At 40.8% G+C, this 17,169-nt stretch overlaps 2 protein-coding genes across 5 annotated transcripts in view; one reads left to right on the forward strand and one right to left on the reverse strand.

Moving 5' to 3' along the window:
- Window positions 1-2,831: 2,831 nt before the first annotated feature.
- LOC134679289 (uncharacterized protein K02A2.6-like) lies at window positions 2,832-3,944 on the reverse strand. The gene has a single exon (XM_063538186.1). The coding sequence runs from the start codon at window positions 3,942-3,944 to the stop codon at window positions 2,832-2,834; it is 1,113 nt and encodes a 370-aa protein (XP_063394256.1).
- A 5,338-nt stretch (window positions 3,945-9,282) lies between these two features.
- Window positions 9,283-17,169, forward strand: part of LOC134678295 (titin) — a 145,764-nt gene continuing 137,877 nt past the window's right edge. For 2 of the 4 annotated variants that reach the window (XM_063536789.1, XM_063536788.1), the window contains exon 1: window positions 9,283-9,646. In XM_063536789.1, coding sequence (XP_063392859.1) covers window positions 9,484-9,646 — 163 coding nt within the window. In that variant the 5' untranslated portion in view covers window positions 9,283-9,483. The remainder of the gene's footprint in view (window positions 9,647-17,169) is intronic. The other 2 variants (XM_063536786.1, XM_063536787.1) reach the window with 2 other exon arrangements.

A 17,169-nucleotide genomic window follows, 5' to 3' on the forward strand; every position in this document is an offset into this window, starting at 1 on the left:
TACAGCCGTATTGAATTTAACAGCATTGCAATGACATTGCATTTACCTTATCAAGAATTTCAACGCGATTACATTTGAGATCTCACCGCCGTTATGTACCTAATGATAGTCTAAGATATGCCTACATATCTCACAAAGCGAGAATTATTTTCTATTTTATATATAAGATAACAAAAAGTGTTTACCGCTATCCATTGACGTTGAAGGAATGGTCTGTGGTTATAAGGGCTGATTCAGACGGCGCGTGAACTCGCATGCGATTTTTGTTACATTGCGGATTACGCCCAATTCAACCGACCGATCAAAACCCGCAATAGTATGAAACTCGCATGCGAGTTGTCGCATCGTCTAAATCAGCCCTAACACTTATAACTATTGTGGCTAACAACCACTGCCAAATGCTTGACATACCGACACTGCACTGATTCACTTATCTTAACATAATGAACGAGTTTTAAAGTTAAAATATGAATGCAAAGCATAAGACACGATCATAGGTACCTAAGCTGCTTCAGGTCCAGTGTTAATAAAAAAAACCTTTAATTTTTTGCAGTTTAGTACGTTAGCTTCCATTCCGTTTCAATTTAATGAGTGATTTACAATATATATTTTATTTCTCTATAAGTAGGTAGTCTAGTTCAGTAATTCTTTGGAAAATTATGTTACATACATAATTTATTATCGAATTATTAAAACATATATTCTAACGCTACGTCTTACGTAGGCGAACAACGCGCGAACGCGGCGCGGCGCGGCGCGGCGAAAGCGGCCGCGCCGCGCCGCGCCGCCTGACATTCGCGTGCAAATCGCGCCGCACCGCGTTCGCAACGAGATCGCTTACGTAGGACACTTCTATGGGCATCAAAGGATTGATTTCGCCGCGCCGCGCCGCGCCGCGTTCGCGCGTTGTTCGCCTACGTAAGACGTAGCGTAAGAGGGAGAGAGAGTCAGGCAAAGGGCTTTTACAGAGTAATCTATAGTAGTGGGATGTATTTTTTGCATTCAGTTTCTCTCTACATGGTATGTTTTGTATGGAATGGTTTGCCGCTAGCGCATTAATCTCTAATGTTCAAAAGTTTTGGACAGGAACTTCATGGGCACGTTAGTCCACGTATCGCCGGATTTACTTTAAGACGTCACAATCCGAGTATATTATACTTATATAAGAGAATCCGATGAATTAAGAATCCGGTGAACCGGGAACGGAACTAACCCATGGCCATGGGTGAAATATGGAACGACAATAAATAATCATTACACTACGAAATGTACCTAATCATAACATTACGAGAATATGTATTCTACTAAAACTTATTTATAACACACTTGTACGTGACATCATTGGGCTGTGAAATCGCGTCTAAATTATTTCATCGCTCAAACGTGTCCATAAAAGAGCAGAATTGTAGTAGATACCTATAGCAGAAAAGTAACGTACGTATCTCCGGCCTTCTACGAGTGAGAAGCTGAGAAGGTATATGTACATACATAGTTAAATTGTAGAATGTGTAGAACACTTTTTAAACTTAAACAAATAAGGCCAAAAGAAAAATGACTCGTTTTACTTTGCTAGAATTATACGAATGAGATCAGTCAAGCATGACGCATGTCCGCGCGTTTATTTCAGGCGAAATGCAGGAGCTTCGTGAGTTATGCACGTCAGTAATGCAGCACCGAGACTATTATTGGCCTAACGATGAGATGAGGACATATTTACGCCCGTGGAACCAGTTCCAGATATTTCAACGATAAATGCGCACCCACGCCCGACAGGATCCTAAGTGCCGATATAAAAACAATCGCGCGGCGCGGCGATAAAAAAAAACAGAAAAATCTTGAAACTCAAAGGACGGTAATATATTAAACATTTTCCTTTGAACGTTGTCTCACAAAGCTGCCACAGCGTATCACGGTTACCTAAGCGTAATTTTCTTGCGGTACAATTTCAAGGTGGAATAAAACAGGGTCCCTGTATTTGGTAGTTCAAAACTTTTCACTACCTTTAATGAAAACGTGGCGTATTTTCTGGTAAACGCCCAACTCGCTTGATCAAACTTCCCATTTCGGGAAACTGGAATATCCGAGTTAGATTAAAACTTTTCAAAGGCCGAGGTGGAGTTACAAAGCACTTGTAAAGCCGCCCAAACTCTGGTTAGTTAAGAGTTTATGAATTTTATTTCCTTGAGACGTTTATTATGAGTTATGACTTATTATAGGCGGATGTTAATTATTATAATATTTCCTTTTAGACAGATGAAGGTTTGACTCTTTTAAGGAAGATAATTAGGACTCAAAATTTAACCCCCTTATTCATAAACGAACTAGTAGCCTCAATTAGTTAATTTACAGGGTGGCCAAATAACAGGTATACAGGTTGGTAATTTTATTCTATGAAATATAAAAATTATTAAGTATTTCTTGTTAAATATAGTATTTAGGGCCGATAATTACTTAAATACGGAAAATAAGGTCAGACAAATGTCCACCTTTAGTAGCATGGCAGATGTGAACACTTTTCATCGCGTTTTGTGACTGTCTAGAATATTTTGTTTTAATTGCTGAAGGTTCATTGTTCTAGCATAGACACGTCTCTTTATGTAATAATTAAAAGCCGGTTTATTTCTGACTGACGTTTATTGTCAAACTATCTCGAATCTCAAGTGCCAGTATAGTAACAACCTTTTTACAATCGTAGCATCTCTCCCCCTTAAGCTAGCTACCCGGTATAATAATTTAAAATCTAATTAAACGATTTCCCATCATAGAACACAACCACAAACATAAACACAACTAGTACTACTTACTGACTAACGCTACACTTACTTAGCTAGCTACCTTTGGGCCCGCTTCCAAGCGCGCAACGCACGGGCGGAAGCATCGGGCGGTGGCGCGGCCGGAGCATCCACCGGTGGCGTCAGGACACCCGCGCTAGCGGGAAAGTGCTCCGTCTGAGGCTGCTCTGGTGCTGCCATAACTTCACCGTCCGATGCATCCTCAAACGCTTCGTCAGCACCCACTTCGGGCATATTAACACGCGCATTCAATTGTTCATCCGGATTACAAACACTTGCACGTGAAAGTGAAAATCGGTCTTTATTGGCCGGAATTATTTGATCAACATGCCTTCGCCATTCGATTCCCTGACCCATATCAACCGTATAAGAAACCGGACCAGTTTGCGACTTGATCCTACCTTCCGACCATTTCTCCCCTCTTAAAGTGTAGTCACGCGCGAAAACCACGTCCCCAACATTGACGGAGCGTGGTGTACCGCCAGCCGACGTCACCTGACGTTCCTGCGCGGCTTGCACGCCGGCGGCGCGGTCAGGGCGTAAGGCGTCCAGCCGCCCGCGCAGCCGACGCCGCATCAGGGCTACGGCCGGAGACACACCAGTAGTCGCATGCTCACAGTTACGATATTGGAAAAGAAACGTATTAATAGCGGTAGGTACGTCCGCGCCTTCGTGCAGAGCTCTTTTGATAGCTTTTTTAATTGTTTTTACCGCATTTTCAGCGGCACCGTTGCCTTGTGGCCTGTATGGTGCTGACGTAACGTGTTTAATACAATTTTCTACACAAAATTTCTTAAACTCATTAGATAAGAATGGCGGACCATTGTCGGTCACGAGCTGCTCAGGAAAGCCAAACCGTGCAAATATGGCTCGGAATGCTAGAATAGTTGTACGAGCGTCCGTGTTTCTCATCAAAATAGCTTCTATCCACTTCGAATGTGAATCAACTACAATTAAGTATCGCTTTCCACCACAATCAGCAAAGTCCGCATGCAGTCTACTCCACGGATTCAACGGGTACTCCCATGGATGCAGCGGCGCGTGCGGTGGCGCGTCCCGTACCGCGCGACACGCGCTGCACGCGCGGCAAATCGCCTCAATATCTCCATCAATACCCGGCCAGTATACATAATGACGAGAAATGTTTTTCATCTTGTGTGTACCCAAGTGCCCTTCATGCAATTCATCTAACACCCGCTTTCGAATAACCTGTGGAATCACTATACGATACTTGTAAACCAAACAACCCATATCAGCGAACAAATCACTCTTCCTTGAAAAATAAGCCTTCTCTTCCTCACAGCTCGCGACAGACGGCCACCCAAACAGAACATAGCCAAAAATTCTATTTAACACGGAATCCTTCTGCGTTTCATTGGCCACCTCTTTGAAACTAACTGGTAATGAATCTTCAACTAATTGAACATAGCTTACAGCCTCCGAGGCGCGGCCCTCGCATGGCAGTGGCAGGCGGGAGAGAGCATCGGCCGGCCCATTATCTACGGAACGCACAAACTACTGAAAAATCGTAAGCCGCTAGGCGCGCAGCCCACCTCTGCAAGCGACTTGCAGCCGTCTGAGGAATTCCACTCTTCTTCCCAAAAATATAACTTAACTGCTTATGATCGGTTCTGAGTGTGAAGCGTCTTCCGAAAAGGTATTGGTGATGCTTTGTGCCGCCAAAACGAGTTCACGTCCCTCTTCATAATGCGCCAAAACGCGCTTACCTAACAAAGCTTGTTTCGCCTCTACAAAGGCCTGCTTGCACGCGTGGGTTCGAATCCCATCCTCGTCGCCAATGTAATAATTAAAAGCCGGTTTATTTCTGACTGACGTTTATTGTCAAACTATCTCGAATCTCAAGTGCCAGTATAGTAACAACCTTTTTACAATCGTAGCACTTTAGATAGCCCCACAGAAAAGTAAGGAGCTGTTAAATCAGGCGATCTTGGGGGCCAAACAATGTCACCGTTTCTCGAAATTAATCGACCGGGAAACGTTCTTTTTAATGTTTCTAATATTGTGGTTCGTGCCGCGTGACACGTGGCCTCGTCTTGTAAACTCTCCATAACAAATTTGCCGTATCTACACAAAGTAATTTTCATGCAATAACTGTCGTAAAGCCCCCTCCAGACTATGCGCGTGAATCGCGGGCGAAGCCGCGAACGTGAGTGTGGAGTCGATTTCGCAGGTCTGCGTTCAGGACTCCACACTCGCGTTCGCGGCTTCGCCCGCGATTCACGCGCATAGTCTGGAGGGGGCTTTATATGTGCCGCCATGTTGACCACCCTGTATTTTTTATCCCTTACTTACTAATACATAAGTCAAAATGTATTAAGAGAAACGAATTTTAGATAATTGTGGCTTGTAGCGCGTTTAGAATAAGGGGGTTAGCCTTAAAATAAAAATAAAGATTATTTTTTATATACTTCATCACTCATCACTTCATCACTTCCTAACAACTATGGTGTAAAATGTGTAATAAGTATCTATTTATATTAAGTATCTGGTTTCTAATACATTAATAAAACCGGCCAAGAGCGGGTATAGCACCACGTATACTGGAGCTCTGTAGGTAAGTTTCAAATAACACTTGCAGTCTTGCACAGTCTGGGCTATCAAAATCGCTAGATCGCTACCAACTTAACTTGGTCTAACTCTAGTGCGGTAAAGTAGCACCATATGTACAGTCAAGGAATTTAAATTCCGACCCATTTCGTACTTTGTCACAGTGACAATCAATATGAAAGCCGCTAGAGACCTCATACGGTTGTCACTGTGACAAAGTACGAAATGGGTCGGAATTTAAATTCCTTGACTGTACAGAGTTTCTGACCGACTCCGACTAAATACAGAGGCAGCCGTCTTTAACCGGCGGTGTGAAAATGTATCAGGGGTCTAGCAGGGGTCTCCAAACTTTTTTACCTGAGGGCCATATTGCGCCTCAGAAACTTTCGCGCGAGTCACCGGCGGCGCCGAGGGGTGGTGTATGTGGTTGCTGCTGTTAGGGCTAAATCCCTGGAGCCTGGCTTCCGCGGGCCGGATTGGAACGCTGCAAGCCGGCGGGCTAGATTGGAACGGGCGGGCTGGATTGGAAGCCATCTACTATATTAATTGGCGCATATATTAATCATGGATCGCTGACTGCCTGGTATAACTATTTCTATTTATAACATAAAAATAGTAAGGGTAATTAATTAACATTTACTACAGGTAAGTACGTTATTACTATTTTATTTATTTATTTGGACTTTATTGTATACTAAAAATACATTTACAAAGGCGGACTTAACGCCACATGGTATTCCCTACTAGTCATCTCTTAGGCCAAACAGAAAAGTATAATCGGTGGCGGTATGGCGGTGTAACATACATACACATATTACACATACATATAATCACGCCTATTTTCCGGAGGGGTAGGCAGATATCACGGATTTCTACTTGCTACGATCTTGACATACTCGTACCTCTTTCGCTTCCACAGCATACAATACACATAATACACATGACATAAATGGACATATATATATATATATATATATATATATATACTCCTACCAACATAATTTTGTGCGTGCCTACAACATTTTGTGTGTTTCTTTCAGTATGGTTGACGTCGAATGTACATTTATTGTCTGGCTAAGCTGAGTGTAAATAACACTTGATATATTAAACTAGCTGTGCCCGCGGCTCCGCCCGCGTGGAATTCGGTCTGTGTCAGTAAGCGGCTAATTTCTAATCCTAATTTCTCTCCCTCTCCCCTGGAGGCGGAACTTGAAGTAAAGTTGACAGATGGATATCCTAGAGGACTGTAGTCCAGATAAAATATTTTATACTTAGGTACCACTAAATAAAACTACACTCCAAAATCAATAGCTTTTTTCGCCCTTATTAAAATTTTACACGTGATTTTAACGACAGAGTGTATATCGGACGATACAGTAAGGTATACGCGCGCGAGCGAAAGCGAAGCGGCCTGCCTGGCTAGAGCGCCACTCACCGTGGTCTTCTTCAGACTCCTGAGGAAGACCGCGTGCCGTTTGTAACCTCAATGCGTTGCGAGACTTTTGCGAACGATTCGATGTTTTTCGGGAAGGCATGGAAATGCGTATAAAATGCGAGTCCCAAATCGTTTGACTCCGCAAACGACCAGTGCCAGATTAAAATATTTTGATGCCCTAAGCATTTCTAGACCATGGTGCCCCCTCCCCCTCTCCCTAGGGTCATCAAGGTTACATTGAATTTTTTTGGTAAATTGAGTGACGTTGATTGCCGCATTACAGCTGAGAATGGAAATCAGTCACATCATTTTATCATGAAAATTTACAGTGCTGCAGCAGTAACGTTGCAACAGAGTACCTAATGCTGCTGCAGTCGCCATATCTTAGAATGTAATTGAAAACGTGAGCGAAGCGAGCGCGAAAATATTTCGATATAAAAACGCATTTTGATAGACAGTTGTACATTTTTACTTTTAGTATGGAAATCAGTCACATAATAATTTTATCACAAAAATTGACAGTGCTACAGCAGTAACGTAGCAACAGAGTAATGCTGCTGCAGTCGCCACCCGAATGTCACCTTTGTCATATCTTAGGAAGTAATTAAAAACGCGAGCGAAGCGAGCGCGAAAATTTTTCGATATAAAAAACACAATTTGATAGACAGTTGTACATTTTAATTTTTAGTATGGAAATCGGTTACATCATTTTATCACTAAAATTGTCAGTGCTGCAGCAGTAACGTTGCAACAAAGTAATGCTGCTGCAGTCGCCACCTGAATGTCACCTTTATCATATGTTAGAAAGTGATTGAAAACGCGACCGATGCGAACGCGAAAATTTTTCGATAAAAAAATGCAATTTAATAGACAGTTGTAGATTTTTATTTTTAGTATGGAAATCAGTTACATTATTTTATCACGAAAATTGACAGTGCTGCAGCAGTAACGTTGCAACAGAGTAATGCTGCTGCATTCACCACCCGAATGTCGCCTTTATCAGACCTTATAAAGTTATTAAAACGCGAGCGAAGCGAGCGCGAAAATTTTTCGATATAAAAAACACAATTTAATAGACAGTTGTACATTTTTACTTTTAGTCCCAACCAGGCGCGAATCCAGGACTTCATACAGATAAGGGATGGGACAGTTTTTTATTAGCCTAGCTTCGCATAGGGCTCGATATTAAAGGGTCTCAGCGAGGTTGTTTGATGCAAGAGAGGTGAAAAGATGCAAGAAAGCAGAGCTTGGAATTGACCAAGTGAATTGAATTGGCGAAGTGTGAGCAAGGCAGAAGGCCCAGCTGCGAAAGAGGAAAGCTTGGATTTGGATCCACGCCCAAGTGTAATTAAAGCAGGAGATCAACTTTGCCGTAAGGTAGAAGGCTCGCATAAGACCTAACGCCGAACTGCAAAAGAGTGGCTTAATCACGTCTCTTCTACTGCTCGCTCTTTGGCTTCACTCGAAAGCGCTACTCGTTTAATTTTGTTGTATTATTAAATCAACATAATTATTCAATTAAATTTGTTGATATACGTACCCTATGCGTACCCTCTCTTCTAAACTTAGAGTTAATTTGGCAAAATCCTTCCTCGGTGGCTTATTCATGTCAAAACGTATTAAATTCAGCGCCATCTGTTAGTTTACCAGGGTACTCTATAGTGGTAGCACATATTTGAAAAAAGTTTGCCCCTCCTTCCTAAGTAGCGCCATAAGATTCAGGGGCAAACTTAAGTCAATCGAGTGTTTTGGCTACCCCTCCTTTTAGGGGTTGAATTTTTATAGCCTAAAACCTGGCCGGGGATTTTCTCGACAGATTAGTAAAGTTTTCATCAAAATCCGTTCAGCCGTTTTCACGTGATGCGCGTTCAAATAAACAGACAAACAGATAAACAGACAAAAATTCTAAAAACTTTTGGAACGTGTTCTGTTATCGATTCTAAGTAAGTATCCCCAGCCAACTTTTTTTCAAATATCTTTCATGTACAGACTTTCGACCGTCTTCAGCTTTATTATATGTATAGATAGATATAGATTTATCTATTCTTGAAAACTAGTTCATGAACCTGGTTTTAGTACACAGCTGTCTCTGGTCGTATACAAGCGGGTAATTAAAATCTGCGTGCGCATGAATGCCAAGCGGTAATTAACATACAGCTACCATTGTTAACGAGAAGAGTAATCGAAACTCTTACTTTTTAACACCGAGTGTGGGATAAACGTAAGCCGATCGACAACAAATCGCGAGCGCCGAAGGCTCGCAGGGGGCAGGAGCGTTGCGTGGGATTCGCGATTACGGGATCTCGAAGGCATGCGAAAGTTGCGCGATGCAAGATGTGGAGGGCGAGGGAGGAGAGAGTGCTGGAGCTCGGGGCGCGGTGGTGGCAGTGGGGCGCGCGGGAGCGCTAGTCTCAAAATAACCCGGCGTATTTCGGTCGCGCCGCCCCCCGCGCCGGCTCGGCGGCGCCCGCGCACCGCTCGACGGCTCCGCACTATCCGCTAACTATTCGCAATCGACCGACGTCTTGGATGTTGGACTTGGGTTATAATGACTTGACTTCTGCTAAATGAACCCGTGGACTAGTATAAGTTTATTGCAGTGGCGTATTTATTTGACGGGCGAGCCCCGACGGTTAATCGAGGACTAGTCGAGTGAGAGTTTAGTGCGTGTGCTGCTGTGGCGGCGTGATGGAGAAGTCGAGGTGGTCGGAGCAGCGCTCCGAACAGCGCTCCGAGCAGCGCATGCAGCACTCGGAGCGGCACGAGCAAAGCGTGCAATCCGTGCAGCAGGAGGAACGCGTGCAGCGCACCGAGCATCACTATACGCGCCAGATGCTCAGCCAGCAACGAGGTCAGTCCCAGCAGCCGGCCTGCTTCAGCCTCATCCACTAAAATATCTCAGCTGTAATTAGAGCTTTGCATTGCGAAATGTTTGTCCATAACTTAACAACTTCATACATAAGTGTGTAGAGTGATCGTCGCCTCCGACCCGCGCGGCGATCGGCCAGCGAGTGTCTTTGGTTTCCTGGTGCGTAACTTTATTTGTGCATAGCGCTTTCCTCGCGGATGGCGCGGCTATTCTGGGGCGCGTGGGCGCAAGCCGCGCCGCCGCCGGGATACAGGAATGCGCTCCCAGGCGCGACCACACTTTTCACACTTGTTTTTCTTGTTACATCGACTTCCCACTGTTGCCGTCGATGTGACATGCACTGACATCAATGCGAATTGCAATGTAAACATGAAGGATGGCGAGTGAACTGAGCCCGAATAGGACCGCGGTTGCGATGCTGATGCGACCCCAATCCAACTTTTATGCAATATTTAAATCTCAAGCGGCCGGCTGGTGTTATTGGGGCGTCAGTTCACTCGTCTCACCATTAAGGCTGCAGTGCGAAATCAAGTTGAGAACTTGTTTACTTATAAGGCGTAAAGTCGACTCCATATATGGCTTCAGAACAACTATGTTACCTTTCAAGGATCAATTTTTCATAATATGGTAGCATTAAAAATCGAGAAACCGGGTCAAATGAAAGCGTAAGACACGAGTTGATATCACGTACGGTTTTTTGTGCGTTCATTCATCAAGTTCATATTACCGACAGGCAGTGCGTGCCGCAGATACGATATACGCATTCTAATGGCTGATGGATCCGACGCAATCTAACGCAGCATCATGAATATGCAGCTTCTCTAGTTTTTATCACGTTATAAATAAATGAAAATATGAAATCAAGCAATGTAACACTGATTGCGTGCTTCACGTACCACGGCAGCGACCTAAAAAGCACAACATAAACAGTGACGCGGCCGGCCCGGCGGAGAAAACGTTTTTGCCATGGAGGAATGCACGAAGTTGAGCGATTATCGTTTGACAAATGCCCGTTATAAACCTCGTCCATTGCCGGGATGCATCGCCGCACAAACGTTAGGAATTTTCAATCATCATTATTACGAGTAGGTTTCATCGAGATTTGAGGAACGCCAGTCATGTTCAACAAATTTCATAATTAAACGAGCCATTGACAATGCATAGAATGCTTATTATACTCGATTCAAGCTAGTTAAGCGGCGATCTCACTTAATTCTTTGTACGGACGCAACAATTCGTAATTTAGCCACATTTAATAGCGGCATAGAAATTTCAGATAGATTGATTGCTTTTGAAGTTTAAAGCCGATGGTTATCGTAATATGATTATGAGTACAGTTATGAGAAACTGTATTGAAATGGATCTTGTTTGTTCCGTTGAGTAGTACTCATGTAGTTAGAGCAGTTGTTCAAATGAAGCCTGGTTTGTGTTTATTATGTAAAACTATACACGTTATCCAGCGAATAGCTCGCGTGACTCATCCCAGGTGAAAACAATATCAGACGTTGTATAATAACCCGGTGAGCCTAATTAATTATCCACCATAGTTGTTAACATTGCTTTTTATCATCGAATTCTTCAGATTCTTTCATGATTTGTAACGGTTCTGAAAAAAGAAACCACAGATAGAGGTTTCGCAGTTTCTTAGTTTACTTCTCTTGGTCTTAGTCTATGTTGTTTTGTTACGAATATAATTCTGAACTTATGATTTTAGAATGTATACAAGAAATGACTGATTTTAATTCTCTGAACGACCTATCGATATTAGGTCTGAAAATTTCTGTTTTCTAAGCAATAATGTAGGTAATAAAACCTGACTATTAATCTAAAGTGTATAACAAAGTACACAACAAAAATTAGATGAAGCGATAATGTATAAATGTTTACATCTCAATAAGGAATAAACAAGGAACAACTCACTGCAAGCTAGTACTAATAAAGCTCTAAATTCTGTGCACACGCTTTTCTTTACATAATTTTGAACGCTACGTTCGCTTAGTTACTGCTGAGTGAGTGCACAGCACAAAGAAGTTCACCGGCTGCCACCATCAGGCCATTGAATTGACTAGGCGATGCGGTTTTTGCGTTCGATCACTTAATTATCGGTTTTCTATTCCTCGATCGACTGAGAACTTCGGGATAATGGCGCTATTACACTATTGAGCGAAAAACGACAAAGTGAAGCAGGTTGTTTTCACTATTTCTTCGCGCGAAATAGAAACGTTAGACAGCTATAAACGACCGCATTCACCTGTCATAATAGTTTGTCTTATTACGATTTGCAGACTCCCAAACGCGATTTGTGTGATTGGTTCCGGACTTTTGTTTTAATGTTAGAAAATACGTCGTTCAATATCGGCTTGGAAATTTCTATAAGTAACTCAAACTATTTTCCTTATTTTCTGATTTATAATTGACCCTCTACGAGTATATAATCAGGTCTTGGCAATGAGATTCCAAACTGCAACGCGTATTAGATTCCACCTAAATATAAATTCAATGAAACTAAAAAGGTATTTGCCTACTGGTATGGTGATGTAATTACACCACATGCATTGTTAAAAGAGAACGATTTATGAAATATTTCGTCTATTTCTACAACTGAAATAAATTCTGTTTAAAAACATCATTTAGGGTAAACATACGGGTGTTTAATTGATTTTACATCTAACTTTAGCTAGGTATAGCTCAGTGGATTTCACTAATTGCAAAACGGAATTTGATTGCCCACTAGAGAGAGTATAACGTACCTTGTTTGGTGCCTAATTTAAATAATAGCATTAGACGCTATAAGATCTTAAGAACTTAATCTTCGGTCATTATAGTTGGTAACTGTAGTATGATTATGCGAATTCGGGCACGCACAAGAGTGGGTAGTTAAGTGAACAGTAGTTAGGCATACGCATAATTATGGCGAGATGACCGAATTTCAGTTGGCAACAATTAAACAGTTGCGGCTGGCATGGGCACGGTTCCGTGTGCCGCGTAGCTAGCTCATCACAACAGGAGTAACTGTACAACGCGTCTGGGCGCAGTACACAGCTGAGGCTTAGGAATAAATGATAACTGATAATAAACTGGAATAAATGATTAGCTTGCGCGTGTATAAGACACTAGACATGACCCAATCAATAGACAATTCGTGCAGATACTATGTTTTGATACAATTGCTAGAGTGCTTTACAAAAATTAAAGTTACAATTTAGCTACATTCATGTTGTTTTACGAAATAATCTGTAAATAATGTGCTAGAAATTACTGTTTATTCAGTTTTTATGAGAAATGATATATCAATTAATGATGGATCTAACCACCACATAACATGAACCTGGTTAACAGAAAATCTTATTTACTTTGGGATATTTTTCACCCCGGCGACTTGACACACACAATTTTTTCAAATCGAGGGTAGAAAGTTTAAGTTTCATAGGTCTAATTTGAAAGTAACTTTAACTACTATCGACTAACAGCGAGCAAGGGATCATGTATCAAGGGTCTGCCTGTAATCCAGCGTTGTAGTTAATATACTGTAATATTATGCTGAGGCAAGCTCCTATTTAACATTCATGAATATTTCTCCCTTAGATGTGCAACTCAATTTCTTAGTATTTAAGTCTAAAAAGATTTATCTGTAAAAATGTGTTGCAGTATCTGTTAACTCTGTCATTTCAAGTGATGATGATCAAAAAAGTTCTGTGTCTAACTGTCTAAATAGATATTAACATAAATACGTATTCGTTGCAAACTAAATTGTAACCCGATTAATTAAAAATGTGCTTGATTATTTCAAGTATAACACAGTACCGTTGCAATACTGTTCGCGGCGGCGCACTGTGGCGTGCGCGCTTGTGCCTTATCTCGCAGTACAACCTAATCTCGTTGCGACTCGATTAGCGCGCATGCACCACATACGATCCACTTTAAACATCGCCAATTAAACAGAGCTTTCGATACATACCATGTTTGGTTCAAATTATGATTGAAAAACAAAAACAACCTTTATTATTAAAATTAGAGACACTGCAAATATTTAAGTTTTTGTACAAACAAGTGGTTTTGTACAAAACCAAAAATTCGCATTAATTGTGTCGGATACCTACTAGTAGTAACGACCTATTAAAACTAAAATATGTCTTAGGTACTTACCTATTTGAATGGGAAACGACCAGTCGTGACATACTTTAAGACTATTAATTTAAGGATGACTCACGTTAGACCGGGCCGCGTCCGGGCCGGAGCTTCCGGCGCATCGTTTTCTATGGAAAGCATCACGTAATCGCCTGTCATGTCATAGAAAAGTAAACGCCGGTAGCTCCGGCCCGGACACGGCCCGGTCTAACGTGAGTCATCCTTTAATCTAATAAAGTTATTGACATACTCGTGACACTCGTATTGTCAATATAGAACTTCCGTGTTTTTAAAGAACTAATGCCTACACTTTCTCAAACAGCACTTTCAAATAGAATAATTATAAACAGATTATAACGAATATTGAGTATTCATTAATTGGTAAACTATACGTCAATGACTGCATACAAGATGAAAGCTCAAGTCGCTGGTTTCTGAACAAAATGACTTTGAATAGAATATAAAAGACTTTCGGAATTATTAGAAAGTATTTACCAAATGATTATTGTTGGATAAAATGCGAACATGGAACCAGTCCGTCACTAACTAACGATTACATTGATTTATGTATCCTACCTTAATGACAGCGTCTTAATTAAAGACAATAAAGCAGTAGCAATTACCTATTATAAACATAGATATTATTTATTTATTTTAAATAAATTGATTTATAGCACTATACCTACGTTCTAATCGCTGATGAATTAAACAATGTCTAAATATCCTAAATTTAATTTTAGTGACGTAAACATAGGTAGATATTACGACGACCAGTCTGGCTTAGTGGGTAGTGACCCTGCCTATGAAGCCGATGGTCCCGGGTTCGAATCCTGGTAAGGGAATTTATTTGTATGATGATACAGATATTTGTTCCTGAGTCATGGTTGTTTTCTATGTATTTAAGTATTTATATATTACATATATCGTTGTCTAAGTACCCACAACACGAGCCTTCTTGAGCTTACTGTGGGACTTAGTCAATTTTGTCCAAACATTGCAAACTTCCTGCATGCATACAATAGGAATATTTTGTTGCATCGTTTCTTATACCCACTTCAACAAACTTCGTGACATGCCATAAAACGTAGTTAATCGAGCTTTGTACGCCCGAACAATAATGAAAGCGGTTGCAGAAGTAACATTAAAAGATTACTTTTACCGGACTCGCTTTTCTTTAAATTTATAATCGGATTGTACAGTTAAACATGCACGAATTGTCGGCCACTTTCGCCGCTCCCAGCGCGGTAAGCTAAACTCTGTGGAATATCTGATGCCCGACGCGACGGCAAATCTACGATGCACCTAATACACAAGCCCATACTTTCAACGTTTGGCCATACTTTGCTAGGATTATGTGTGGGTACGTCACATTTAATCATCACCTTTACTAAATGACAGACCCTGAAACTTGAAGCATTTTGGCTGTTTCAAACACCACAGCATGTCAGTTTTATACAAAAGCATTTTTTTACTTGATTTAGTTATTGTGTTATGTTATTTAGTTATGTTACAATTTGCCATAAAACTACAATGTAAACAACATTACAACTCGTAAAATGTCGTGTTCTAATTTGGCACATGACGACGAAAACTAATTCAACTTGCGATACAGCGAGGAAATGCCGCCAGCATCCTTGGTACAATGCTTCAAGGGCCTATTTTAGATTTAAGCTAGTTATTAATTTCTTTTAGTAACACCACAGTATACATCTTGTTTGTAAATAAATGATTTTTCCCCAGTAAAAAAAAACTTTAAGAAAAGTATCATAATCACCTAAAAAGTGCGATTAGTTTTTAAGTTTATTGTTTAACATCGAAACAAAACAAAGAGAGAGATAGGAATGGTCATAAAATTTATTGATCATTAATATCATGCAACATCTATTTGGATTTATTTTAGAGTTCTATCTTACTAATATTCCTTACGCCTTAATTTATTTAATTCTAGGAATATAATTATAATATAGGGACCAAATTTAAAACAGATCTTATTTATAGGAGTAACTTTGCTATAACTGGACAGGGCCCCGTGTTTCACGTGTGTGTGTTGTTGTGTGTTTACCTACTTATAGAATATTGCCAAAACGAAGTTTGAGTTTCCAAATTTGCGCTGTAATGTAAACTGAAACGGCAGTTTGTTTACGCAACAGCTCCAACACTACGTATACTACTTGCAATTTAAGCGATATCAATATCAAACGTTCAAGTTAATAAATAAGATTAAATGCGGGTAGTTCGAAAAACTCGCGCGCCTAGAAGATGTTGATGTCTACTTTAGCCAGTCTTTTTCGAGACCACGGGACAACGCTGTCCTCCAAATGTCGGACGTAAATTTAAAACTTAGTTTTACGCGATTAAGTGTCGTCGTTGTGAATAATAATGAGTAAAAATCGTGAAAGTTTAAATCAGTGATATCAATATTTGTAACATTTGCTCGGAACAGGGGCAGCCCAACTGAGGCTAGACAGTCAGCATCAATAGGAGCGGATTCTGCAACAGGTCAAAAGTAACTGTTATTCGTTTTACAAATTCAGACACCTATAGGTACCTAGTAGGTAGGTACTCGTATCCGCCACAGTCTGATTGTTATGTATATACATATATAGAGACAGTTTTTTGCAAAGTAGTCGCCCAACGTGTATGAAACTTTTTTACTTGAATCTCTGTCTGTAACACACGCTATTATTATAGCATGATAAATATAAGAAATTAATTTAGTTTGTTTTGAACATAAGATTAAATGCAACTATCGACTTAATTTCAATGCATCTAAACCTCAACGCACGATTCACGCATTTGGTAACTCAGCGGGGGACCCACGAACATATGTGCAGAGAAACAAACGACTGCTCGGCAAGGGGTCTCGGAGAAGTGGTCATGTAAAATAAAACATGACTTCTGGCACCGATGTACATTTACACGTGTTTAAGAATAATATGAACAGTACCTACTCACTTGTACTAATTTGAAAATGTCATCTTTGACATTCATTAAGAAGAGTTGCAAGGCCTTCCAGTCGTGTTAATTTTCGATACCCATAGGTAAATAGTCAACAGATACACTAGTAGACAATGTTACTTTCGCCTTTAGAATAGAATAGAAATATTTTTATACGTAAACACACAAACAACACAATTTGAACATATACTTAAGAAAAACGTACAAAGAAATGGCATCTAAGCAAAAAGGAATAGTAAAGCCCAATCAAAGTAATCCATTTCGGCCGGCAATATTTGTGAAGTAACAAGAAACGAGCCTGCACAGTAGAGTTAGGTAACCTCGCGGTTTCAATTTGATCCAATAGTTATAAATCTTAACCAATATTGTGCAGTATCAAGGCAAGTTTCCATCCGATAAACCTCAACAGTCGGCCACCC

The sequence above is a fragment of the Cydia fagiglandana genome, chromosome Z, assembly GCF_963556715.1.
Source record: "Cydia fagiglandana chromosome Z, ilCydFagi1.1, whole genome shotgun sequence".
Classification (NCBI taxonomy): Eukaryota; Metazoa; Arthropoda; class Insecta; order Lepidoptera; family Tortricidae; genus Cydia; species Cydia fagiglandana.